This window comes from Macaca thibetana, chromosome 5, assembly GCF_024542745.1.
Source record: "Macaca thibetana thibetana isolate TM-01 chromosome 5, ASM2454274v1, whole genome shotgun sequence".
Classification (NCBI taxonomy): Eukaryota; Metazoa; Chordata; class Mammalia; order Primates; family Cercopithecidae; genus Macaca; species Macaca thibetana.
Window position 1 is genome coordinate 102,166,078 of NC_065582.1, and position 23,185 is coordinate 102,189,262.

The 23,185-nt window shown below is 36.6% G+C and overlaps 1 protein-coding gene across 9 annotated transcripts in view; it reads right to left on the bottom strand.

The window, feature by feature from the left end:
• PTPN13 (protein tyrosine phosphatase non-receptor type 13) overlaps positions 1-23,185 on the bottom strand; it is a 223,872-nt gene that overhangs the window by 57,617 nt on the left and 143,070 nt on the right. For 6 of the 9 annotated variants that reach the window (XM_050790402.1, XM_050790397.1, XM_050790398.1 and 3 more), the window contains 8 exons: positions 20,644-20,826; positions 17,352-17,514; positions 11,625-12,042; positions 11,389-11,486; positions 9,483-9,539; positions 3,542-3,631; positions 3,105-3,212; positions 2,802-2,933 (listed from right to left, as the gene is read on the bottom strand). In XM_050790402.1, the coding sequence (XP_050646359.1) occupies positions 2,802-2,933; positions 3,105-3,212; positions 3,542-3,631; positions 9,483-9,539; positions 11,389-11,486; positions 11,625-12,042; positions 17,352-17,514; positions 20,644-20,826 (1,249 nt within the window). The remainder of the gene's footprint in view (positions 1-2,801; positions 2,934-3,104; positions 3,213-3,541; positions 3,632-9,482; positions 9,540-11,388; positions 11,487-11,624; positions 12,043-17,351; positions 17,515-20,643; positions 20,827-23,185) is intronic. The other 3 variants (XM_050790400.1, XM_050790403.1, XM_050790404.1) reach the window with 2 other exon arrangements.

The window sequence follows — 23,185 nt, forward strand, 5'->3', positions numbered from 1 at the left end:
TAGTAATTGACGACAAGGGAAAAATTAAGAGTAATGAGCAACTAGAGAGAAAATATTTCTGACAACAAACAATAAACAAAGAATTAGTATCCCTAATATACAAAGAGTTGCTAAAATTCAACAAAAAAGAGGTTTTCAAAACTCCCATGGAACAAGGGATATGTAGACTGGAAATTCAGAGTAAAATACAAATAGTAAATATATGAAAAGACATTCTCACTATTGCTCAGGGGTCTGCAGTTTAATGCAGTTCTCTACTTATTTGGCTGACAAAAATGAGAATGACTGATAATTTCAAGCACCACTGATGGTATGAGGAGAAAAGCACTGCTATATCTACTTGGTTAGTCTATAAATTGGTAAAACTTTTTGTAGTCCAATTTGGTGGCACTTGTCAAAATTTTAATGTACATACTCTTTTATCTAGTTCCAGGCAACTAACCTCTAGAAATACGTACATTTTCAATGGTGTGTTAAAAAGCGTATTTATTGGAGTAACATTTATAATAGAATTATAGCTAACTTGGATACATAACAATAGAAGAAAAGTTAAATAAGTTTTGATATGTCTATAACATAAATATAATGTTGCATTAAAAAGATATGCATGCACATGGATAGCAACAGAATATGTTAAGTAAGCAGTTACAGAATGGCATTTAGAGTATAAAACAGATTTTAAAAAATAAATAGTGTACATATATGTTGTTTTATATACACACACACACACACATCACATATATATCTATTCTACACAGAAGGCTACATGTATGCCAAAAAGTTTCCCTACGAAATGGGGTAAGGGGACTTTGACTTCTTATTTCATACGTTTTGCATACATTGGATTTATTTTTAATAAATAAGTATGTATTCTGTAACTTTAAAAATTAGCAAACAAAAACAAAACTAAAAACCTTCCTCTTTGGTGCCTAACAATTAACAGGGGTAGCTAGAATACACATTGGTAATTTTCTACGTTCTTTTGGGTTTTAATTCTTTTCAAAGTGACACTACAAAATAGTTACATACCATGATAAGACTCACCTAGCTTTCTGAAGAAACAATTTCACAGATGTATACTTTTAATGTTATGCTTTTAATTTTTATTTAGCATGGACAGAAAAAACAAACCACACAAAACTCTGCTAATAAGAAAAGCCTCCTCTGATCCTCACAATAGGTAAAGTTCCTCTGTTATATGCCCTCTTGGCACCTTGGGCTTCTTGTTAACACTTACCATAGTTACGATTAAAAATCTGTCTAGTCAGACAAGAATACTTGCCTCCCCCGATAAAGAGTAAGTTCTATTAGGGCAGAGTTTTTTTATCTTGCACATCACAGGCACTGAAGAAATGAATGTTGAACATTCAAATGTTGAACAAATGAATACATTTTCTATAAAACATCTATTGAAAGCATGAGTAAGATGGAAATCCCTTAGAGCTTTATTCAGGGGACAATACATTTATTCTGAATTCCTATGATCCTTTTGGTTAAAAAATGGTCAATAATGGGACCCAATGAAAAATTTCTGGTCTTGGCTGCTTTAAACTTAGAAGTATGTTACAACATTTCCAACTGCAGTTGTCTTCCTTTGCCTAATGTGACTAAATTATAATTAGATTATATAAGGCTCCTGTGGGCAGTGGTGGTGTCTTCTATTTCCCATCTATCCATTGTGTTTGCTCACAGTAAACAAGTGTGTAACATATTATTTATATATGTACATATACAGACATACAAAATGCATATAATATTCAGTAAGAAGAAACCATAGTCAAAATGACTCATCTATATTTTAATAAGATTTTGTCACAACATACAATAAGTTCATGTTTTTCATCTTCTATTTTATCGTAAGAATCCAAAGCTATGTCTAAAATTCACTATCTAAAATTGTTTTTCGGCTAATTTTTTTTTACTAATTCTTTTATGTATTTCACAGTATCTTTGGCATGAAGGTAACTTACTTGTATCTAGCACTTCAACGTTTTTGAAGAACAATATTAATGATAGCTAAAATTCACATTTAAATGCTTCATATGCACCAGGCAATGTGCTCATTCTTTACATGCATTATCTCAATTAATTTTCATAATCTATAGGATAAGCATGTTTATAGTCACCATTTGATATATGAGCAAAGTGAGACTTAGAAGGTTCATGTGATTTGCTCGAGGTGTACAGTTTTAGGTGGTAGAGACAGAATCTGACCCTGGATTCTGTAACCCTCTCTGTTTCCCACTGCACTGTTCTATGCCACAGGGGCTATGTGTGCTTCTTCCACAAACACTGTGCTACCGCTTGATCCTCATAACAAATAACTCTGTGCAAGGCAGACAAAGCAGGACAAAGATCACTGTCTACTCTTTAAGTAAAAACAAAAGAAAACTATGGCTCAAGAAGACTTAAGTCATACACCTAATAAAAGGCACAGGTGAAGCTCAAATGCTGGTCATCTGATCTTCATCAAGTGCTTTGTCTCTAAACTGCTAAAGACTGGGATAATGAGACAAAATGATATATTCTTGTTTTAAAATTTCTGGGTTTTGGTGGTTGTTCTTTCCTTTTCACTGGTTCAGGACAGGACTTTATATATAACTGTTATGTAATATTAACTACACAGTGATAAATGACTCTATCTCTGATTTGAGAAAGGAGATGGAATACACGAAATAATCAGAGTTTACTTAAGTTGCATCAATTTTGTACACAATGAATCCACTTTTGTGCAAATACCACTAAAAAGGAATGAGACAGAAAAGTGACATAGAATACATAAGAGACATTCACAACATTACCTTTGGATATCTTTTCTTTTGGCTGAGAGATAACAAGTGTCACATCTTCAGGTGCATTTTGCAAAATTTCAATTGCAGCATGGTGGCTGACTCCCTCCAGACTCACACTATTCACAGATATCAAACGGTCTCCTGTACAAATAGAGAATCCAGTATTTTCAACAACAAAGATACATTTATTCTGAATCTTAGAAATATCATTTCTTTCTCAATATTTTTGTTTGGCCTAAGTTCCATTTTCTCCACCCATGCAAATTTATGCCTGTCAGAAAATACTTAGAAAATTACCAAAATGTAAAGTACCTGGCTTCAAGCATCCATCCAGGTCAGCTGGTCCTCCAGGGGTAATTGAACTGATAAATATGCCTAGGTCCAGTCTTCCCATCTTCTCCCCACCAATAATTTGAAATCCTGTAAAACAACACATTTAAAAAAGAGTTTCATATTGCTGCTTGCAAAGACTAATGATTAGCCTGCCTGAAACACAGAAATGTGGGGACTGTTGATACTAAATGATTAATAGGTAACACATATTAAATTTTGTGGAAGTATTTCTTGTAGGCATCTCATATTTGGCATTTGGTGGACTGGGTGGGTAGGGTGATGGGCTTGTGAGTGGGCAGCCAGTCAGTATCTTGAGATCAGAAGTGGGCTGGTGCTGCAATGCCAATGCTATGCTATAGACTTTTCCTCTGAATCCTCAAGAATCATAGACCTTCAAGAATCTCACAGTGACTTACCCAAGCCATACTTTGCATCTTTTTTCAGGTTCACCAGGGTGATCTCCCTTTCTGGTGAAGATACTATGCTCCATCTTTTGTGTAGCACATCTATTGGGAATTTATAATTTAAAAATAAATATAACATGCTCAGGCATTAAGACTGTCAGTTTGTTTTAACAATTTAAATGTTAACAAAGTATGTTAATTGCTCAGTCACTTAAACATATATTTTAAGTTTACTGATACTGTTAACATTTTATATTTTTATAATGATTTATAATTTATAAAATGACTACATATTACATTTATTCTTCATAAGCTATCCTTTTGAAATAAGTGTATTTCAGTTACAAATGATTAAATAAACCTCAATAGGTTAAATGATTTGCACAAATTTAGTCAGCTAGCACAGGAAAGAGCTGAACTTTTCAATTTAGGTTTTCTGTCTGTTACACCACAATCGACTCCCTGAATTTGACAGTGCTCAATATATTAAAACATTCCTTCTAATTAATGGTTGACATTTAAATTTATAATTAGTAAAATATTCTTAATAGGTTCTTGAGTCAAATAGCAAGAAGAAACTAGATTTTTTTTTTTCTTTTTTTTTGAGGCAGAGTCTTGCTCTGCTGCTCAGGATAAGTGTAGTGGCACAGTCACAGCTCACTGTAGCCTCGACTACTGGGCTCAAGCACATCCTCCCACCCCAGCTTCTTGAATAGCTAGTATGACAGGCACGTGCCATCACGCCTAGCTAATTTTTTATTTTTGTAGAAATGGAGTCTCTCTATGTTGCCCAGGCTGGTCTTGAACTCCTGGCCTCAAGTGATCCTCCTGTCTAGGCCTCCAAAAGAGCTGGAATTTCAGGTGTGAGCCACGGCACCTGGTCAGAAACTGGATCTATTTTTAATAGTCTTGTTAATAATTCCTTGTCTAGCACATGTACTCTCAAAGGATCTTCATTCATTTCAAATTCTATTTGTGAAACAATCTTGCAAGTAAAGGGATTTTTAACCATTGTTTTGCAGATGAGGAGTAACACTTTGTGACCTGCTCAACATAATAACTAGTATCAGTGCCCATTAAAATGCCTGAAGTCAGTACTTGATAAATCCTAGTTAAATAAATTGAATGAATGTCATCATGAGAACTAGAATTTATTTTTTCTTATTTCCACTAGGTTTTTTAAAGTAGGCTAATCATTCACAAATAACCTCTTAAACCAATAAATATGACACTTAATTGACATGCTTATCAAATTAATTCATCCACTTTGCAATTCAAGCATTTACACAAACACACACACACTTCCTAACATCAATTACAATGACAGTTCAAATTGGTCTGTGTGTGAAGGTGTTGGCGATGGTGAGTTTGTTCAACATATTCCTAAGGATATTTTTGTAAAGTGAATCTTCAAATTCAACTCTACATACTTCTCAAGTATATTGAAGCTTTCTGAAAATGAGAGGTTTTGGTTTCACTAAACTGTAAGCCAGAATTTCCTTAAACCTTGGTATGCATTTTTGTAACAACGAAATCAGTATGAAAACAGACTTTATTTCTGTATGTGCAACATGTAACAACCCACGGACTTAACACTGTATTAATATGTCACAAAACAAATAGTAATTTTGTCACAAAACTTGTATTGATGCTTAAATGATGTAATGTGATACTTCATATTGTATAAATAAATTCTTTTAATTTCAAAAGACAGTAACAACAATAATTTCCTCCCAGGAGTGAATTAGCCTTCTATCTCAATACTGTTTTGGTGCAAGTTTGCTAGCTCTCTGTAGAGTATATATTCCTATTCTGTTGTTTCTTTTTGACCCAAAGTTAGTTATTAGCAATAAGAGTAGTGGTAATTCGGCATTTCTAATGATTTTATTAATTAAATTTCAAAAAGTATCATTGGACAATGGTGTGAAATACTTTACATATTAGGTAATCCTAAGCAAAAGCCCATCCATTATTTAATGCCTTGCTCAATGAGTTTAAGTATCCAAGATCCTTTTATCAAAAAATAGGCAATTAGCTCTATTTTTTAGCTAGAAGGAATACAAAACAACACAGAACAAAACCCATACGATTAAATAAAACAAATAAGGGGGTGAGGTCACATTAGGAATTGAAATCAGTATAGCCTTTAAGTGACTACACTGATGAGGTGGTAAGAGAGAACATTAGTTAAATCAAAGTGCTTTGTAAAATGATTAAATGATGATCATTGCTTTAAATTTCCATTTCCTCCTTCAAGTTTCACATTTAAACACCCACTGTTCAGGAATTGGGATACTTGGACACTGATGAAATCCATTATTCTATGATAGATACTTAATATGTCCATTAGGCATACAGTTCCCAGAAAAGCAAAATTCCAAGCAGTAAAGACAGAATAAAATGAAAGAAGAAAGAGAAAATGGCTTAAGGAGACTAATGGCTGAGTTGCTCTGGTTCTCATCCCAACTAAGAATAAAAAGGCACTAAACTGTGGTAGGTTTTAAACATCCCGACAAAGCCATCAAAAGTTGAAAATACCCTAAGTCAAAAATGCATTTAATACATCTAACCTACTAAATGTCCTAGCTTTAGCCTAGTCTAACTTAAATATGCTCAGAACACTGTGTTAACTTATAGTTGGACAAAATCATCTAAAACAAAGCTTATTTTAGAATAAAGTGGTTACTATCTCATGTAATTTATTGAATACTGTACTGAAAGTGAAAAACAGAAGGGTTGTAAGGGTACTCAAAAGACAATTTTTACTGACTGCTTATTTGTTTTGCACCACTGTAAAGTCAAACCATGATAAGTTGGTGACCATCTACAGTTTGTGGTTTGGACACTTCAGGAAGCAACATGACAAACTTAGCTAAAAGTGACTTTTCAATTGCTGTATAATAATTACAGTAAAACAAGAAACATTAAAATCAATTTTACGTAATTCTTGGAAAAGTTTTACATAGTTTTGTTTTTACTCTTATAAAGGAAAATAACGACTGTTATTTTTTAAGTTGAGCAACTTTTGTTTTTGAAATCACAATTAATCAAGGGATTAGAATCCTTTCCATATTACCTTTTCAAAGTGTGAGATTGGAAGAATCATGACTTTTTTATCTTTTCTTTCAAATTTCAGTCCGGGCGCGGTGGCTCAAGCCTGTAATCCCAGCACTTTGGGAGGCCAAGACGGGCGGATCACGAGGTCAGGAAATCGAGACCATCCTGGCGAACACGGTGAAACCCCGTCTCTACTAAAAACTACAAAAAACTAGCCGGGCGAGGTGGCAGGCGCCTGTAGTCCCAGCTACTCGGGAGCCTGAGGCAGGAGAATGGCGTGAACCCGGGAAGCGGAGCTTGCAGTGAGGTGAGATCCGGTCACTGCACTCCAGCCCGGGCAACAGAGCGAGACTCCGTCTCAAAAAAAAAAAAAAAAAAGGTAAGAGTGAATATAATACCTTCATCCTTGTTCTAAGTGATGAATGATTTAATATTAACTGATGTTGATTTATAATTTTCATCTAATAATCCTGACCAGCAGGAAAAACACTGAAATTAGAGTAAGAGGTTCCATATTTGACACATGGGAAAGTAATTTTACTTTTTGATCCTTAGTTACACTATTTGCAAAAACATGTTTGCCATGCTTTATTATGTGAAAACTTGATTCTCAACAGAGTACTAATTCAGGCTACTTGGCCAGATTCAAAGAGAGTTTTGAGGAAAATATAGCCTTGTTTGCAAGCTAACTGAGGCATACCTCTATATGAAGGTGGATTGGCCCTACTGTCCAGGGCAGGTGAGATTTTAAGGCTTCTGAAGGTTTAAATAGAGAAACTACCCAATGTAAATTCATGCTCATTGGCTATCCAATGTACATTCATATTCTTTTTCACCATAACCTAAGCTAAAACACATTAAAAATTCTCATACTTGAATAGGTTATTATCTAGCTTCTTTCAAAAGTTTAGCAGGGAGAAATAATACTTAGGCATGATCACATTATGAGGAGGTCTAAAGAGTAGATTAGAGCGTAGACTCTAGAAACAGATTGCCTTTGTTCAAATCACAGCTCTACTACCTGCTAACTTTGTGACCTTTTGCACAACTTAACTCTCTATGCTTTGGTTTCTCATTTGTGGAAAAAAAAAATAACATTAACGCTTACCTCATAGGATTGTTGTGGGCATTAAATAAGAAATAACAAAAAATGCTCAGAACAGTGCTTGGCACACAGTACATACTAAATAACTGTTAGGCAATAATTACTACCATATGGACATGTTAATAACTAAGGTATTTCAGGTACGCAGGCATTCTACTACCGTATGGACGTGTTAATAACTAAGGCATTTCACGTATATAGGCATTCTACTACCATATGGACGTGTTAATAACTAAGGTATTTCACATATACAGGCATTCTACTACCATATGGACGTGTTAATAACTAAGGTATTTCACATATACAGGCATTCTACTACATATGGACGTGTTAATAACTAAGGTATTTCAGGTATACAGACATTCTACTACCATACGGACATGTTAATAACTAAGGTATTTCAGGTATACGGGCATTCTATTACCATATGGATGTGGTAATAACTAAGGCATTTCAGGTATACAGGCATTCTACTACCATATGGACATGTTAATAACTGAGGTATTTCAGGTATACAGGTATAAATTCAGTTCATGTAAGGAGTTTGATCACTAGAAAGCTATATAACAGGATTACCAATTTAGGTCCAAGTATAAGTTCAATAATTTTTTCTTTAATGATAGGCCCTCATATTGAGGACTGATACATTCAAAAATAAAATGAGAAGGAAAGAAACCTTACCTTCATTTGCTATGAGTATTTAAGACATTGTGTGTAGTTTTACTTTTAAAAGCAATTTTAATTCCAAGAAAATTTTTTCTCTCTTAAAGAATTAGTATGTGTATTTTAATTAGAGAATGAGAATTATACAAAATAGCACTCTGGTGTTTGACAGTTTTGACCTAAAAAACCCCAGCAATTCTATATAGTTCAGTCTTATGCCTTCTGTTTTACCCTGGCTATAGGAATATTGAAACTAAATTTACAACTTCATCAAGTTTAGATGTATTAGTAATTTTAATGAACAGAATGGCTTCTTTCTTCATCAGGCTTTTAATTATTTCAACTTTAGGAGTCTAAGACTGAAACATTTTTGGAGGAAAGTAGTGTATAGATAGTAGTAAAACATTTTCTACTCATGAAAGTTGTCAGAAAGATCAAATAAGATAATGTATATGAAAATACTTTGCAATTTAAATTCTAAAAATTTTGAAGCCAATGATGTTCAAGTCACTGGACATTTCTGGTCTTCTTCCTACGATTTTGTTTCTTAGATTCCTTCTAAACTATATTCTCAGCATTTAAAGTCTTCAAAGTCTCCTCGTAATATTTAGCATAAGATTAAAAACTGGTCCTACTTAGTTCTCAAACTTCACCCTGGTCCTCACATGCCACCATACTGAGACTCCTGCAGTTCCCTAAATCTCTTTTCTCATGATTCCATGTCTCTGACCATGCTATGCCCTTGATCCGGAATGCTTATCTTTATTGTTCTGTCTGAATAAATCCTCCTTTCCCCCCAAGATTCAGCTCAAGCATCCCTTTAAAATAACTGCCTCAGTTAAAACTCTTTTTAATAGAAATTATCTCTCACCTGAACTATTATCTTAGCTTCCCAATTAGTGTCCTTATCTCTAATTTGTCATTTCATCAACATTAGCCTCAGTCAGAGGTCCCATTACATCACCATGATGCTGAAAAATACAACTCTCCTTTAACTTCAATGTAAGATTAAATCCTCGGCATGGAACTCAAGACTCTTCATTGTTAGGTCCAAGACTATCTCATTAAGGTACAAGAAAAGAGAAAAGAAATGATGGAAATGAGGGGAAAAACGTTTTGTAAACCTACCATTTTCTTTTAAGGGTACTTGGGATGAAGAATTTCCACAACTATGCATAGTCGTTCCTGTGGCATAAATTAAATTATTAGACATTTCATAAGATGGTCAGATGCTAGATATCGAAGTAATTTCTTCTGATAAGTTCATAAAAATCAATAAAACAATAAGGCAGCAACATTTTGCATTTACATTGAGAAAACATCCTCCAATGGGCATTTTCACTATTTTAAATAGTAGCTAAGAATAATAACTTATTTTGCAGCATAAATTTAAACACAAACATATTGTTTCTGAAAATATTTTGATATATCAAACATGAAAATGATGAAACTGGAATGAGTTTTTCATTTGTTCAAGTGTTAAAAGAAAATTCATTATTCAAATAGTAAGAATGAATAAATACAAAATGCAGAAAAATTTCCTTTTAAGAGTGTTTTATGTTTTCTGTAGAATATTTACTATCTTCCTTCTGATATGTAATGAATTTTCATGTAGACCAAAGCCTTCTTAATGAAAATAGTTTAGAATGTATGAGGCCCGTTATATGTGAATATACTTCGAAAAGTATTTCCTAAAAGATCAATCTCTTAGCCTATTTTCAACACATAGTTACCTATAGAATGAAATCTTGCCTTTTATCTAAGTTTTTTTTAACTGACTGAAATTAAATTGATGATAGTATAATCTCTGAAAGCTGCGAAAGCCTACATTAATAAAGTAATGTTGCTTCCATAAATATTTATGTATTATAATGCAGAGTTCTCTTTTGTCTTCATTTACTCCACATACCCTGAATCCAATTATAGAATACAAAAAGGAAACTGTGGTTAATTAGAGATAAATTAACAAACCTTGGGCCTAAGAAGAGAGTTTAGTAGTATTTCGTAAGACAACAGAAGGGAAACAATCCTCGTTTCCCTTTCGTTTCCCATGCTGTTTCATATTTTGAGTAGTAGTTCAGATCTCTGTGCTTAAAAGATCGACTCCAGTGCATTTCCCTTTTAAGGTGCACAAGACAACAGGAAACCTGAACTATTTATCTTAAAAGGTAGTGTGTGTATGTGCATATATATAGATATATATGCCCACATGCATGCGTGCGCGCACACACACACACACACAACCTCACTTAAATAATATGCCCTGCTATCTGGGAGAATTTGAAGAAACTGAAATCAACTTAAGCATTTCTACCTATACATCATAGCATATTTCATAAAATTATCTAAGGTTTTAGAGACAATTTTGTTCCTGCTAAGCTGAAAGCATCCTAAGTAAGTGTTTCTCCAAAACTATAGAATTACCAGAGTTCATTCACATTGGCTTGAAAGGAAAAGCCAAAAAAGGTAATCTAAAGTAATGGCACAAGACAGTCTTAGTAAGACTGTCACGGCTACTGTGACCAAGAGAAGCTAACAGACTGGGCGTGGTGGCTCAAGCCTGTAATCTCAGCACCCTGGGAGGCCAAGGTGGGCAGATCCCTTGAGTCCAGCAGTTCAAGACCAACCTGGGCAACACGGTGAAACCCTGTCTCTGTAAAAAAAGTATAAAAAGCCAGGTGTGGTACTGCATGCCTGTAGTCACAGCTATTCAGCAGGCTGAGGTGGGAGGATTACTTGGGCCCAGGAATTCGCGGCTGCAGTGAGCCATGATCACTCCACTCCATCCTGGGTGACAGAGTAAGACCCTGTCTGAGGGGGAAAAAAAGAGAAGCTAATAGTCTGTACCATGAAGCAATCACTTGTTAAATCACGTGTTAATTTGATTTGGTGTGTTTTAAGTAGCCTAAAATTTATATTCAGTTTTGGCAATTAGGACATGGAACCCAAAATAATTTGATAATTAAGATGATCTTGTTCATTTCCCTCTGAGCATGAGGTACGGGACAAAGAAGGTAAGCTTGTTTTTGCTGACCTAGAACATATGCTTGCCCAGGGTCTTCAATGGATGAGGAGTCTGATTCATGTTTCCTCCTTTCAGGACTTCTATTTAAACTCACAACAGACTTTGAACTGAAGAGGGAAAAGGAAGGTAGGAGGGAAGTGTTAATGTAAAAAAATATGGTGAAAATAATAAAACGTCAAAACAAAAAAAATGTATGAAATGTAGAATTTACAAATATGTAATTGGCTTAGTTAATATGTTCTTACTTATTAAGTTTTGTGACTCCTGCCAAAGATTCTGCATCAGATCTTGACATCTGGTGAGAAGGTTTTCCCACCAACTCTGCAACGGTTTGTGGTGGGGGTTCCATGTTAACAATGACATTTTTCCAATGTGGATAGAGAGAGGCCTGACTGAGATCATGGTATGATTTACTCATCTCTCTAGGCTTTTCCTCCCATGAAGCTTTGTCATTCTTCTCTTTTGAACTGTTCTGCAATGGCTGGTAAAGCGACAGCTCTGAGCAGGATAGCCTCTTCAGAATCTCAGCTTGAACTGATAAAGGTCGAACGGCAAGTTTGTTGAGGGTGCTGCTGGCCAGACTGCCAGTGCTGATTGCTCGTCCCATATTAAATCCTCTAACAGACTCTGCTTGGAGATTCAGGCTCCTAAACGAAGCTCTCTCTACAAGGAAATAGGATTGCTTTACATGATGGAAACGCCACAGTACCTTTATGAGAATAATTATGTTAATAAAAAAGCAGCATGTAGTTTTTAATTATTTTGATTGCCAGCATAAGTAGGTAGCTTTCAAAGTGTGGCAATCAGGGTTTTAAAAAGGAGGGTTGAAGATCTGGTTTTCATACCATATCTTCATCTCGTTAGCTTTCTCTTAGTTGCAGCCTACTCAACATTTCCTGCTTCATCTAATGATTTTCTTGGACTCAACAATGTTTGGGGGTCAGGCTTGCTGACACCAAATTCCTTATAGGTTTCAGTCAGAAGTAAGAATGACATTTAACACAGAAATTTTCAATGCTAGTACTGTCTCTGCTAAAATATCAGCACCCAAGAAAAGGGAGAGGGAGAGGGAGAGGCAGAGATGAAACCTGGATGGGCTGACATGGTGAACACACACCTGTAAAAGCTATGCAGAGGAGTTTTGCCCAGAGAGTTTTTAAAGCTTAAGGCAGATTGTGGTGATGGTGAATTGCAACTTTAAATGGGTGAACTGTATGGTATTGAATTATATCTCAATAATGCTGCTACAGAAAAAAAAAGCATTTATGGCAAATTATTCCTTTTGTTATTTCACTATTATGCCAAACCCACCTTCTCACTGGGCTGACTTAATGATTTATCTGAGGCAACAGAGGAATGGGAGAATCAAACAGTACTAATCTGTCTGTTTTAGTATCTGTAAATTAACATGATCAGGAAGCAGGGCACCTCTTTATGCTTCAATTTCTTTCACTCCCAAATACACATCCAAAGTTGTCTTATAGAGGCTAAATTTACAGATACTTTATAACAAGTGTTTGGCTATTCTATTTTGTAAGAACCAGTGTCACAGTGATATTTTAATATTTGAGGCTAATAACAAAAGCATTGCAGTATATGTAAATGAAGAATAGGAGTGCAGGATTTCAAATGATTTAGTTTTTCATGCAGTTAGTGACCCACATCACAAGGCACTACCTTTGATCCCCTCTGGAAAGCAGCAATTCTATGTTGTTGCATTCTACATGGAATTAAGTTTGACTGCTACATACAACAACTGGGAACTTCCTTTTATAAAGAAAATGTCTCCCTTGAAGAAAAAGGAGGAGGAGGAAGAGGAGACAGAGGAGGAGAGAGGGAGGGGAGGAGGAAGAAAGAAAGAAAATATCAAATGATTACTGACTTAGATTCTTGGATTGTTTCATTTATCTTCTACTTCCTAGGAAGATTAATAATTGATATTTTCTCTCAGGCATAAAGAGGTAGGAAAACATTAAAGGTTTTTAATCTTCATGCATCAGAATTAAGTTTAAAGAAACATGCCTTATTGTCACTAGGAAAATTCAATTATCTCTCTCTGAAATGGAAGTGGGCACCAAGTTACAACAAGACCTTAAAAAACCAAAGATTTTTAAAAATACACCTTCATTAAAAATTCCCATAATCAAGCCGGGCGCAGTGACTCAAGCCTGTAATCCCAGCACTTTGAGAGGCTGAGGCGAGCAGATCACGAGGTCAGGAGATTGAGATCATCCTGGCTAACGCGGTGAAACCCCGTCTCTACTAAAAATACAAAAAATTAGCCGGGCGTGGTGGCGGGCGCCTGTAGTCCCCGCTACTCGGGAGGCTGAGGCAGGAGAATGGCGTGAACCCGGGAGGTGGAGCTTGCAGTGAGGTGAGATCCGGCCACTGCACTCCAGCCTGGGCGACAGAGCGAGACTCCGTCTCAAAAAAAAAAAAAAAATTCCCATTGTCCCATTGTCATATTTACCTCAAAATATAAAGTTTTTATTAGAGCAAACAACACTATTCTATTTTCATTTACTTTATGAGTTGCCTGTAATCAAACAAGCAAAATGAAGTCTTCAGAAGGAAATGCCTTTACACCCAACAGATTTCTCCATCCTTAAAGAAAATATAGACCAAATTTTGGCAGGAATAAGGATAGCTGGCTCAGTTTAGTCAGCTTTGTGAACATATTAGGGAATAAAAATATATTCAAATCCATTTGTAGCCTCCTCTTGGATATGGGATGGGATCATAAACCAACCATTTATCTGGTGTTTCCTACTGCCTTTTACCTGGAAAGAACTGCAACATGGATTAGAATGAACTTGTATCCTAATATTAATGTTTAAAATTTGAACACAAAGGCTTGCTAGCTCCATACTTAGTCTGCAATTCATACTTCCTAATCTGTTTCTGCTCAGTCCCTGCTACCATTTTGTGATTCCTTATATCGTCAGCTTAATCATATTCTCTTTTTAGGAGAGGGACTTCATTTATTCTCTTATCCCATAGTACTGTGCACTTACAAACAGTAAATGCTCAATAACTGATTAATCTTAAATCCATGCAAATCAGTTCTTGGGAAATTCATCAAACAGAAAGTGTACTGGATTAGGAATTAAGAGATATGACCTCTATATATGACATGAGGGCAAAACACTATCTTCTCTGAACCTGTTTTTCCATTAGTAAAATTTTGAACTTAATGACCTGTAAGGTTCTAGCACCAATATTCCATGACTCTAAAGAAGCAGCATACATTTGTTAGCCCATTAACCTCCCACAGATAACACCAGTTGTTTTCACTTGTAGTACAAATAAATAGGCAGACAGTTACTTATAAGCCAAGGGGAAAGATACAGATCACACCATCTTAAAGTGCTTTCACATATGAGAGCAAGGATACATGGCTGTTGTGATCCTGGGGGTAAACCTGTGATACATATATATATACACAACAGTATCCCCAGCCCCCACTCCATGGATGAAGAAATTGAGATTCCAAAAAGTCACTTACTTTGCTAAGGTCATTCATTCATCTACTACTGCTGCTGCTGCTGCTGCTGCTACTATTACCGCTATTACATAGTGTAGCAGCATATAGTATAGTAGTAGTACTATCTTCTAGTGGTAAAACAATGTTGATGATGGTGATGACAATAATGATAATGAATACTTCAGTAAATATTTACTGAATATTTTTTGCCAGGTAGTTTTAAAGGGCTCTACATGTATGAATTCATTTTCGTTTCACAACTTTCTGATATAGGTATTATCTTACGGTAATCATTTTATAGATGAAGTAACTAAGGCAAAAAGTTTAAGTAGCTTGCCCAAGGTTTTAGGGCTTGTAAGTAACACAGCCTAGTTTACCACTGGCAATTTGGCTCCTGAGCTCATGCTCTTAACTGCTATACTATATTGTTCTTCAGTATAAGAAATGTTGAGGATGAGAGACTAACTTCAAACTTCTGTCTTCTGATTCTGTTCATTATACTACAACCGTAACGAAGTAACCTTCAGTTGTTATGGATTGTACTGAATAGAATATTAGTCAAAGTAAGAACGGTGATGGCTTTAATAGGTCTGATATTTCACTATACTTTGAAAATATATAAGAGCATATAAACTTTCTAGCAGAGCAAAGTAGAAAGAGAATAATGAGATTACTTTATAGCAGTGGTTATTGTATTTTAGCATGTGTAAAAATCATTACTGAGTTGGGAGGCCAAGGCGGGCAGATCATGGTCAGGAGTTTGAGACCATCCTGGCCAACATGGTGAAATCCTGTCTCTCCTAAAAATACAAAAATTAGGTGGGCATGGTGGCAGGTGCCTGTAATCCCAGCTACTCTGGAGGGTGAGGCAGGAAAATCGCTTGAACCAGAAGGCAAAGGTTGCAGTGAGCCGAGACTGCACCAAAACAAGATTTCGACAAGAGAAAAACTCTGTCTTAAAAAAAAAATAAAATAAAATAATAATTACTGAGGAAAGCCTGTTAAAGTACATATTCTAGGGTCCAAATTCCCAAAGACTGTAGCTCTCTGAGTTTTATGTAAGTTCCCGGAATCTTCATTTTAAATCAGCATACAACCTCTACCCCCATCATGATTCTGAAAGGTTGAGAAACATCTAGTCATAGGTTGCCATCACCCCAGTCTGCTTTTATGGGGAAAATATTTTCTGAATATGAAACAGTTTGGGTAAAGAATTCATAGGATCCTGCTGCACAAGGTCATCAGTGCTATTCCATTAAATTTTTAAATCACATACTTCTGACTGTTTCACTTATACCTGTAATAATTTACTATGCAGAATTAAATTTTGTATAATTTTAATCTCTAATTGCAGAAATCACCAAATCAGTTTTATCTCTCTGAAATTTAAACATTTCAGTTCTGATTGAGATATTTTTTCAGAGTCAGATTAGTTTCTTCTGCTGACTCCTTTTCAAAAGAAAGTAAAACCATTCTCCTGACCATTTATATTAGGTACTATGATTATCCATCTCAATCTCAGAACAGGGATGCACCCAAGTAAAACAAATAGGTGGTAAATCTGCCACCCAGAAAACTATACAGTGTGTCTCTTCACTGTCCTGTTCTGGGTGCATACTTCCCCCATCGTCTGCCTTGTTTCCTATATTCTTTTCCTCATCTCTAAAGCCCTTCCATTTATTTTAAAACTACTTGCATTATTTTTATCCTTCATATCCAATTCAAGTGCCACCTGTCCAGTACTCTAGTCTCTGATTTCCCTCTTCTAACAGTATAGGTCATAAAGTCTGTACAATATAATCTGTTATTGAAATCCTGAACTTTTATTTATTTATTTTTTTGAGACGGAGTCTGGCACTGTCACCTGGATTGGAGTGCAGTGATGCCATCTCAGCTCACTGTAACCTCTGCCTCCCAGGTTCAAATGATTCTTCTGCCTCAGCCTCCCAAGTAGGTGGGATTACAGGTGCCCACTACCACACCTGGCTAATTTTTTGTATTTTTAGTAGAGACGGGGTTTCACCACATTTGCCAGACTGGTCTCAAACTCCTGACCTCGTGATCCACCCACCTCGCCCTCCCAAAGTGCTGGGATTACAGGCGTAAGCCACCGTGCCTGGCTGAAATCCTGAACTTCTACTGTGTATTGCTGTTTCAAGCATGTTGGTCTTACCTTTCGAAATATTGGATAAGTTTACTGAGGGTAGAGAACATGGCCCAAACTTTTATAATGTTTACATCAACTAGCCTTTCATTGCTAAGCACAAAATGGACATTTCAACAGGTACTCCCTAGGAGTCTTCTCTCAGGGTGAACATGAAGTTGAAATAGTGGTTTCATCTGTGACACCTTTATAGACTTGATTTAGCCATTTAACATGTATATACACTGTAAGTTTTCATCCTAAACATGGCAGTTCTTTTAAAACTTGATGGCAAAAATTCTGCATATTCCCAGGAGTCATCTGAAATAGTCTGTTTCTCCTTACCAATATCTTGGGCATCCTGGTTGCTCTGTCTTGCTCTCATCTGTAGCTGGAACTTATGCTGGGAAGAGCAGAGGTGCAGCAGGTACTGGCATACCTTACCGTTGTCTGTCTGGAAGGCATGTTTTATTCCATCTGATGTATTTTGCAATGTGATTTTCTTTTTCTACAATATTAACCAGGGGTATTCATAATTATAATAAGTAGAGATATTATTTATATTTCCTGTTATTAGGCACTGGGTGTTGACTTACATCTAATATAAATATAATCCTATATAGTCATGTATCACTTAACAATAAAGATATGTTCCAAGAAATACATCATTAGGTGATTTTGTCATTGTGCAAACATCCTGAAGTGCACTTATACAAACTTAGATGGGATAGCTTACTACTACACACCTAGACCATATGGTGTAGCCTATTGCTCCTAGGCTTCAAACCTGTATAGCCTACTAAATACTGTGGCAACTGCTTGTGTAGTATATATCTAAACACAGAAAAGGTGTGGTAAAGGTACAACATTATAATCTTATGGGACCACCATTGCTCATGGTCAGTTGTTGACCGAAAAGTCATTACATGGCACATGACTGTATTATTATAAACAAATGCAAGAAATAAATTAATTTTGTTTGCCACTTTCAGAAATTGTAGCCTAAATCTAGATTGTATATATCAGTCATCAACAAAGGAAACTGATTCCTTTGATAAGATTATTGATATTTTGAATTTATGGTAATGTTTACAAACACCAAAACTGTTTGGAAAGGAAATAATAAATACGTGTTCTACTCTATTGGGTAAAGAAAATGAAAGTTTAACAAGATTTTTTTATTAATATATAACGATAAGAGCTGTGATTCAGTCAAGTAGAGTCTGGGTGGCACAAAGGCTGAATAGAAGTTGTGGAAAATTAAAGAAAATGTGAGATGGAGAGGTACTGGTAACATAACTGCTGGGTTGAGAGATAAAACACATTCATATTTAGAGATAGTGATTTGTGCCAAATATAGGGAAAGTAGGAGAATCACCAAATCAGTTTCATCTCTCTGAAATTTCTTGAGAAATGAACATCTCTTGTGGAAGAGAGCATACTCAAATTTGTGACCTATATGGTGAGGCTTGCTGGTGACCCATGCCTTAAGAGACCAGTGTTCAACATGTCGGGGATCTAAGACTAGTATCACTGGAGAATCACTTAAGTTCAGTTAGACTGTACTCTAGCTCTTGGCCACTGTGCAGATCATTCTACTTCATGTCCTTTGTCTTTACTTCAAATGTGGAAATAGGCATGGAAAAACCAAATTTAGTAGGCTTATAAGAGTTGTAATAATAAGAGTATTACCCAGACTTCAATCATGTCATCTTTACAATTTCTAGCCTTGGTTATTTATAAATTTTTCAATGGACTTTTCTTACTTGTATAAATTCAAAGAAACTTTAGAAATAAAACAACGTTGCTAAATTCTAGCTAGATATTGTTGCCAATTAAAGCTCCAGGATTAAATCTGTTTTCTTTGTTAGAAACAGAAATCAGTAAGTATTAGAGAGGAGCTAAAGATACAGTAGCAACAAACTAGTATCTTGATTATCAGTAGTATACCAAGTAAATCTTCAAATACTTGGAGAACATTTTTTCTTTCCTAACAAACATACCACTTAACCACTGTCAAGGAATTTGCAAAGACACTGAACTCCATAGTTGTAAAACTCTCTCACTGATTCAAGCATTAACATGAAAGAATCTTCTTAATTGATCAGTCAAAAGAACTACAGAACCAGTACCTATAATAAAACACCCAAAGGCAGCAAAGATCACACACACAAAAATGCAGAGATAGGTTAGAGGTTCATATTAATTATGAAAAGTGATAGTATAGATGATTTAATATCTAAGAAAGATGTATAGTTTTGAAACACATACGAAGAATATTTGATTCTCTCCAAGTGTTAATGGATGGACTGGATAAGAAATGTGCTTGAGAGAACTCAGTTGTGAGATATGAGAAGACAAATGGTAACTTTTCCACTTCCCCAGAGGTTAGCAGAAATAAAAAGGAGGGTTAAAAAAATAGAGTTCTGTGTTAGAGAAAGAACTTCAGGATAAATGAATGCTATTAAATATAGGAATAATTTGAGTGGGAATGTGAACTATTCTCTATTCCCGCAGATCTTTAAAAATGAACGAATCATGGCTAGTTCTATATATGGGCGTCAGTGTGGTAGCTTGGCAAATTACATAGAGCTGAATGCTGTGTGATTATTTGACTTGTCGCCTTTTCAAAACGGTCCAAACTGGATTTCTACTTAATTAATCTAAGGTTTCCTTCAGACGTGGGCTCTGCCAGCATTTCCACTGGGGGAAGGTAAATTAAACCCAGGTAATTTCCTGGTCCTGACAATCTTGAGAAGATGTGGGTGGTCCGGAGAACATATTATTTGGCAATCTTGTGATATCTCTTGGTTTCAATCAACTAACCATTAGGTCTAGAAATGGTCTCAGGGTTGAAGATTATCCAGATTCATCAGGACCTTGGTAAATACATAAACACTGTTTTGCTAAGAGTATACTTTAGTCTAAATATGAACTAAAGGTATCAGTAGTTCCTGAATACCACTAGGAAAACAAACATCTGAACATATTAATATTTTTTATTCATCTCTGAAGTTGGCCAATGGAACTTTAATGTTCAGGTATCCCAACTAGGTCCAAAATCAAAATATGCCTTTATCGCTAACTGTCTTCCATAAGCATATTATTTTCTAAAAATCATTTTCTAACTTTATCTCTATAGAGAGCTGTACACCAAAAATCTAAAACTGCAGAAAGTCCTGGGACTAATTCATAAAATCCAGTAAGTCTCTGTACCTCTGAGATTCAAATAACAGTTGCTACGAGGGGGTTTACTATTGGGCCAGACAAGGTTCACTAGGGTTAAGATAATTATCTATCTTAAAAATATTAGGAGGATTTCTCCATGTGAGACGTTACAACCCTAAAATAAGTTCTGACTTATTCAGAGAATTCAACCTGGTTGTAATTTAACTAAAGTTAATTGAGTATATAACCAGTCAGGAATGTGTAATAATCTTAAAAATCACCTGTTGATAAAACAGACATAAATAAAATCTCAATAATACTTTCTACAACTACAAAGGAAGAGTTAAATAGTATTAAGATGTATTATCCCCATTGAATGGCAGAGTCTAAGGAAAGTCTGTTAATATGTTATACTGGAAGTTGGTAATAACATTTGAAAATATAATGAAAAGAGGTTAAATGGACATACAGAAAAAGATATTTTCTTGGTTTCCCTCCATGGAAAGCGAAGGACCAATGTGCGCACTCCATTGTGAACTTCAAACACAAGGACACCTTTAGAACAGACTCCAAGCAATATTCCTGTTTGTGACTTTTTCTCAGGGTGCACTCGGTGAAAATGAACTCCATATTCTGTCAGTCTTTGGCAGACCTGTTGGAATAATACCATACCATAGCAACACACTTTGGTAAATGGTGACATAAAGCTGTATGATATGGTTTAGCTGTGTCCCCACCCAAATCTCATCTTGAATTCCCATGTGTTATAGGAGGGACCCATTGGGAGGTAATTGAATCATGGGGGCAGGTCTTTCCTGTGTTGTTCTCATGATAGTGAATAAGTCTTATGAGATCTAATGATTTTAAAAAGGGGAGTTTCCCTGTACAAGCTCTCTTCTCTTGTCTGCCTCCATGGGAGACATGCCTTTCACCTTCTGCCATGAGTGTGAGGCCTCCTCAGTCACATGGAACTGTAAGTCCATTAAATCTCTTTCTTTTGTAAATTGCATTCTCTCAGGTATGTCTTTATCAGCAGCGTGAAAATGAATTAATACAGCAGATGGGTACCAGTAGAGTGGGGCATGGCTGAAAAGATACCTGAAGATGTGGAAGTGACTTTGGAACTGGGTAACAGGTAGAGGCTGGAACAGTTTGGAGGGCTCAGAAGAAGACAGGAAAATGTGGGAAAGTTTGGAACTTTCTAAAGACTAGTTGAATGGCTTTGACAAAAATGCTGATGGTGATATGAACAATAAGGTCCAGGCTGAGGTGGTCTCAGATGGAGATGAGGAACTTGTTGGGAACCCATTGGGAACTGGAGCAGAGGTGACTCTTGTTATTTTATTTTATTTTTTTCAGCAAAGAGATTGGCAGCATTTTGCCCTTTCCCTAGAGATTTGTGGAACTTTGAACTTGAGAGAGATGATTTAGAGTATCTGGCAGAACAAATTTCTAAGCAGCAAAGCATTCAATATGTGACTTGGGTGCTGTTAAAGGCATTCAGTTTTAAAAGGGAAACAGGGCATAAAAGTTTGGAAAATTTGCAGCCTGACAATGTGATAGAAAGAAAATTCCATTTTCTGAGGAGAAATTCAAGCTGGCTGCAGAAATTTGCATAAGTAGCAAGAAGCCAAATGTTAATTACCAAGACAATGGGCAAAAGGTCTCCAGGGCATGTCAGAGACCTTTGTGGCAGCCCCTCCCATCGCAGGCCTGGAGGTTTAGGAGAAAAAAATGGTTTTGTGGGCCAGGCCCAGGGTCCCTCTGCTGCGTAGAATCTAGGGACTTGGTGCCCTGCATCCTAGTCACTCCAGCTGTGACTAAAAGGGGCCAAGGTACAGCTCGGCCTGTTGTTTCAGAGGCCGGAAGCCCCAAGACTTGGCAGCTTCCACATGGTGTTGAGCCTGTGGGTGCAGAGAAGTCAAGAACTGAGGTTTGGGAACCTTCGCCTAGATTTCAGAGGATGTATGGAAACTCCTGGATCCCAGGGAGACATTTGCTGCAGGGGCGGGGCCCTCATGGTGAACCTCTGCTAGGGCAGTAGGGAAGGGAAATGTGGGGCTGGAGCCTGCACAGAGAGTCCCAATTGGAGCACCACCTAGTGGAGCTGTGAGAAGAAGGCCACTGTCCTCCAGACTCCAGAATGGTAGATCCAACGACAGTTTGCACCATGCATCTGGAAAAGCCACAGATACTCAACACCAGCCCATGAAAGCAGCCAGGAGGGGGGCTATACCCTGCAAAGCCACAGGGGCAAAGCTGCCCAAGACCTTGGGAGCCCACCTCTTGCATCAGCGTGACCCAGATGTTAGACATGCAGTCTAAGGAGATCATTTTGCAGCTTTAAGGTTTGACTGCCTTGCTGGATTTTGGACTTGCATGGGACCTGTAGCCCTTTTGTTTTGGCCAATATCTCCCATTTGGAATGGCTGTATTTACCCAATGCCTGTACCTCCATTGTACCTAGGAAGTAACTAACTTGCTTTTGATTTTATAGGCTCATAGGCAAAAGGGACTTGCCTTATCTCAGATGAGACTTTGGACTATGGACTTTTGAGTTAATGCTGAAATGAATTAAGACTTTGGAGAACTGTTGGCAAGGCATGATTGGTTTTGAAATGTGAGGACATGAGATTTGGGAGGGGCCAGAAGCGGAACATGGTTTGGCTGTGTCCCCACACAAATCTCATCTTGAATTTCCACATGTTGTGGGAGGGACCCAGTGGGAGGTAAGTGGATCATGGGGACAGGTCTTTCCCATGCTGTTCTCATAATAGTGAGTAAGTCTCACAAGATCTGATGGTTTTAAGAGAGGGAGTTTCCCTGTACAAGCTATCTTCTCTTGTCTGCCACCATGTGAGACCTTCCACCACGATTGTGAGGCCTCCCCAGCCATGTGGAACTGTAAGTCCATTAAACCTGTTTCTTTTTAAATTGCCCAGTCTTGGGTATATGTCTTTATCAGCAGTGTGAAAAAGGACTAACACACTGTATCAATGTAGTTTAATGTG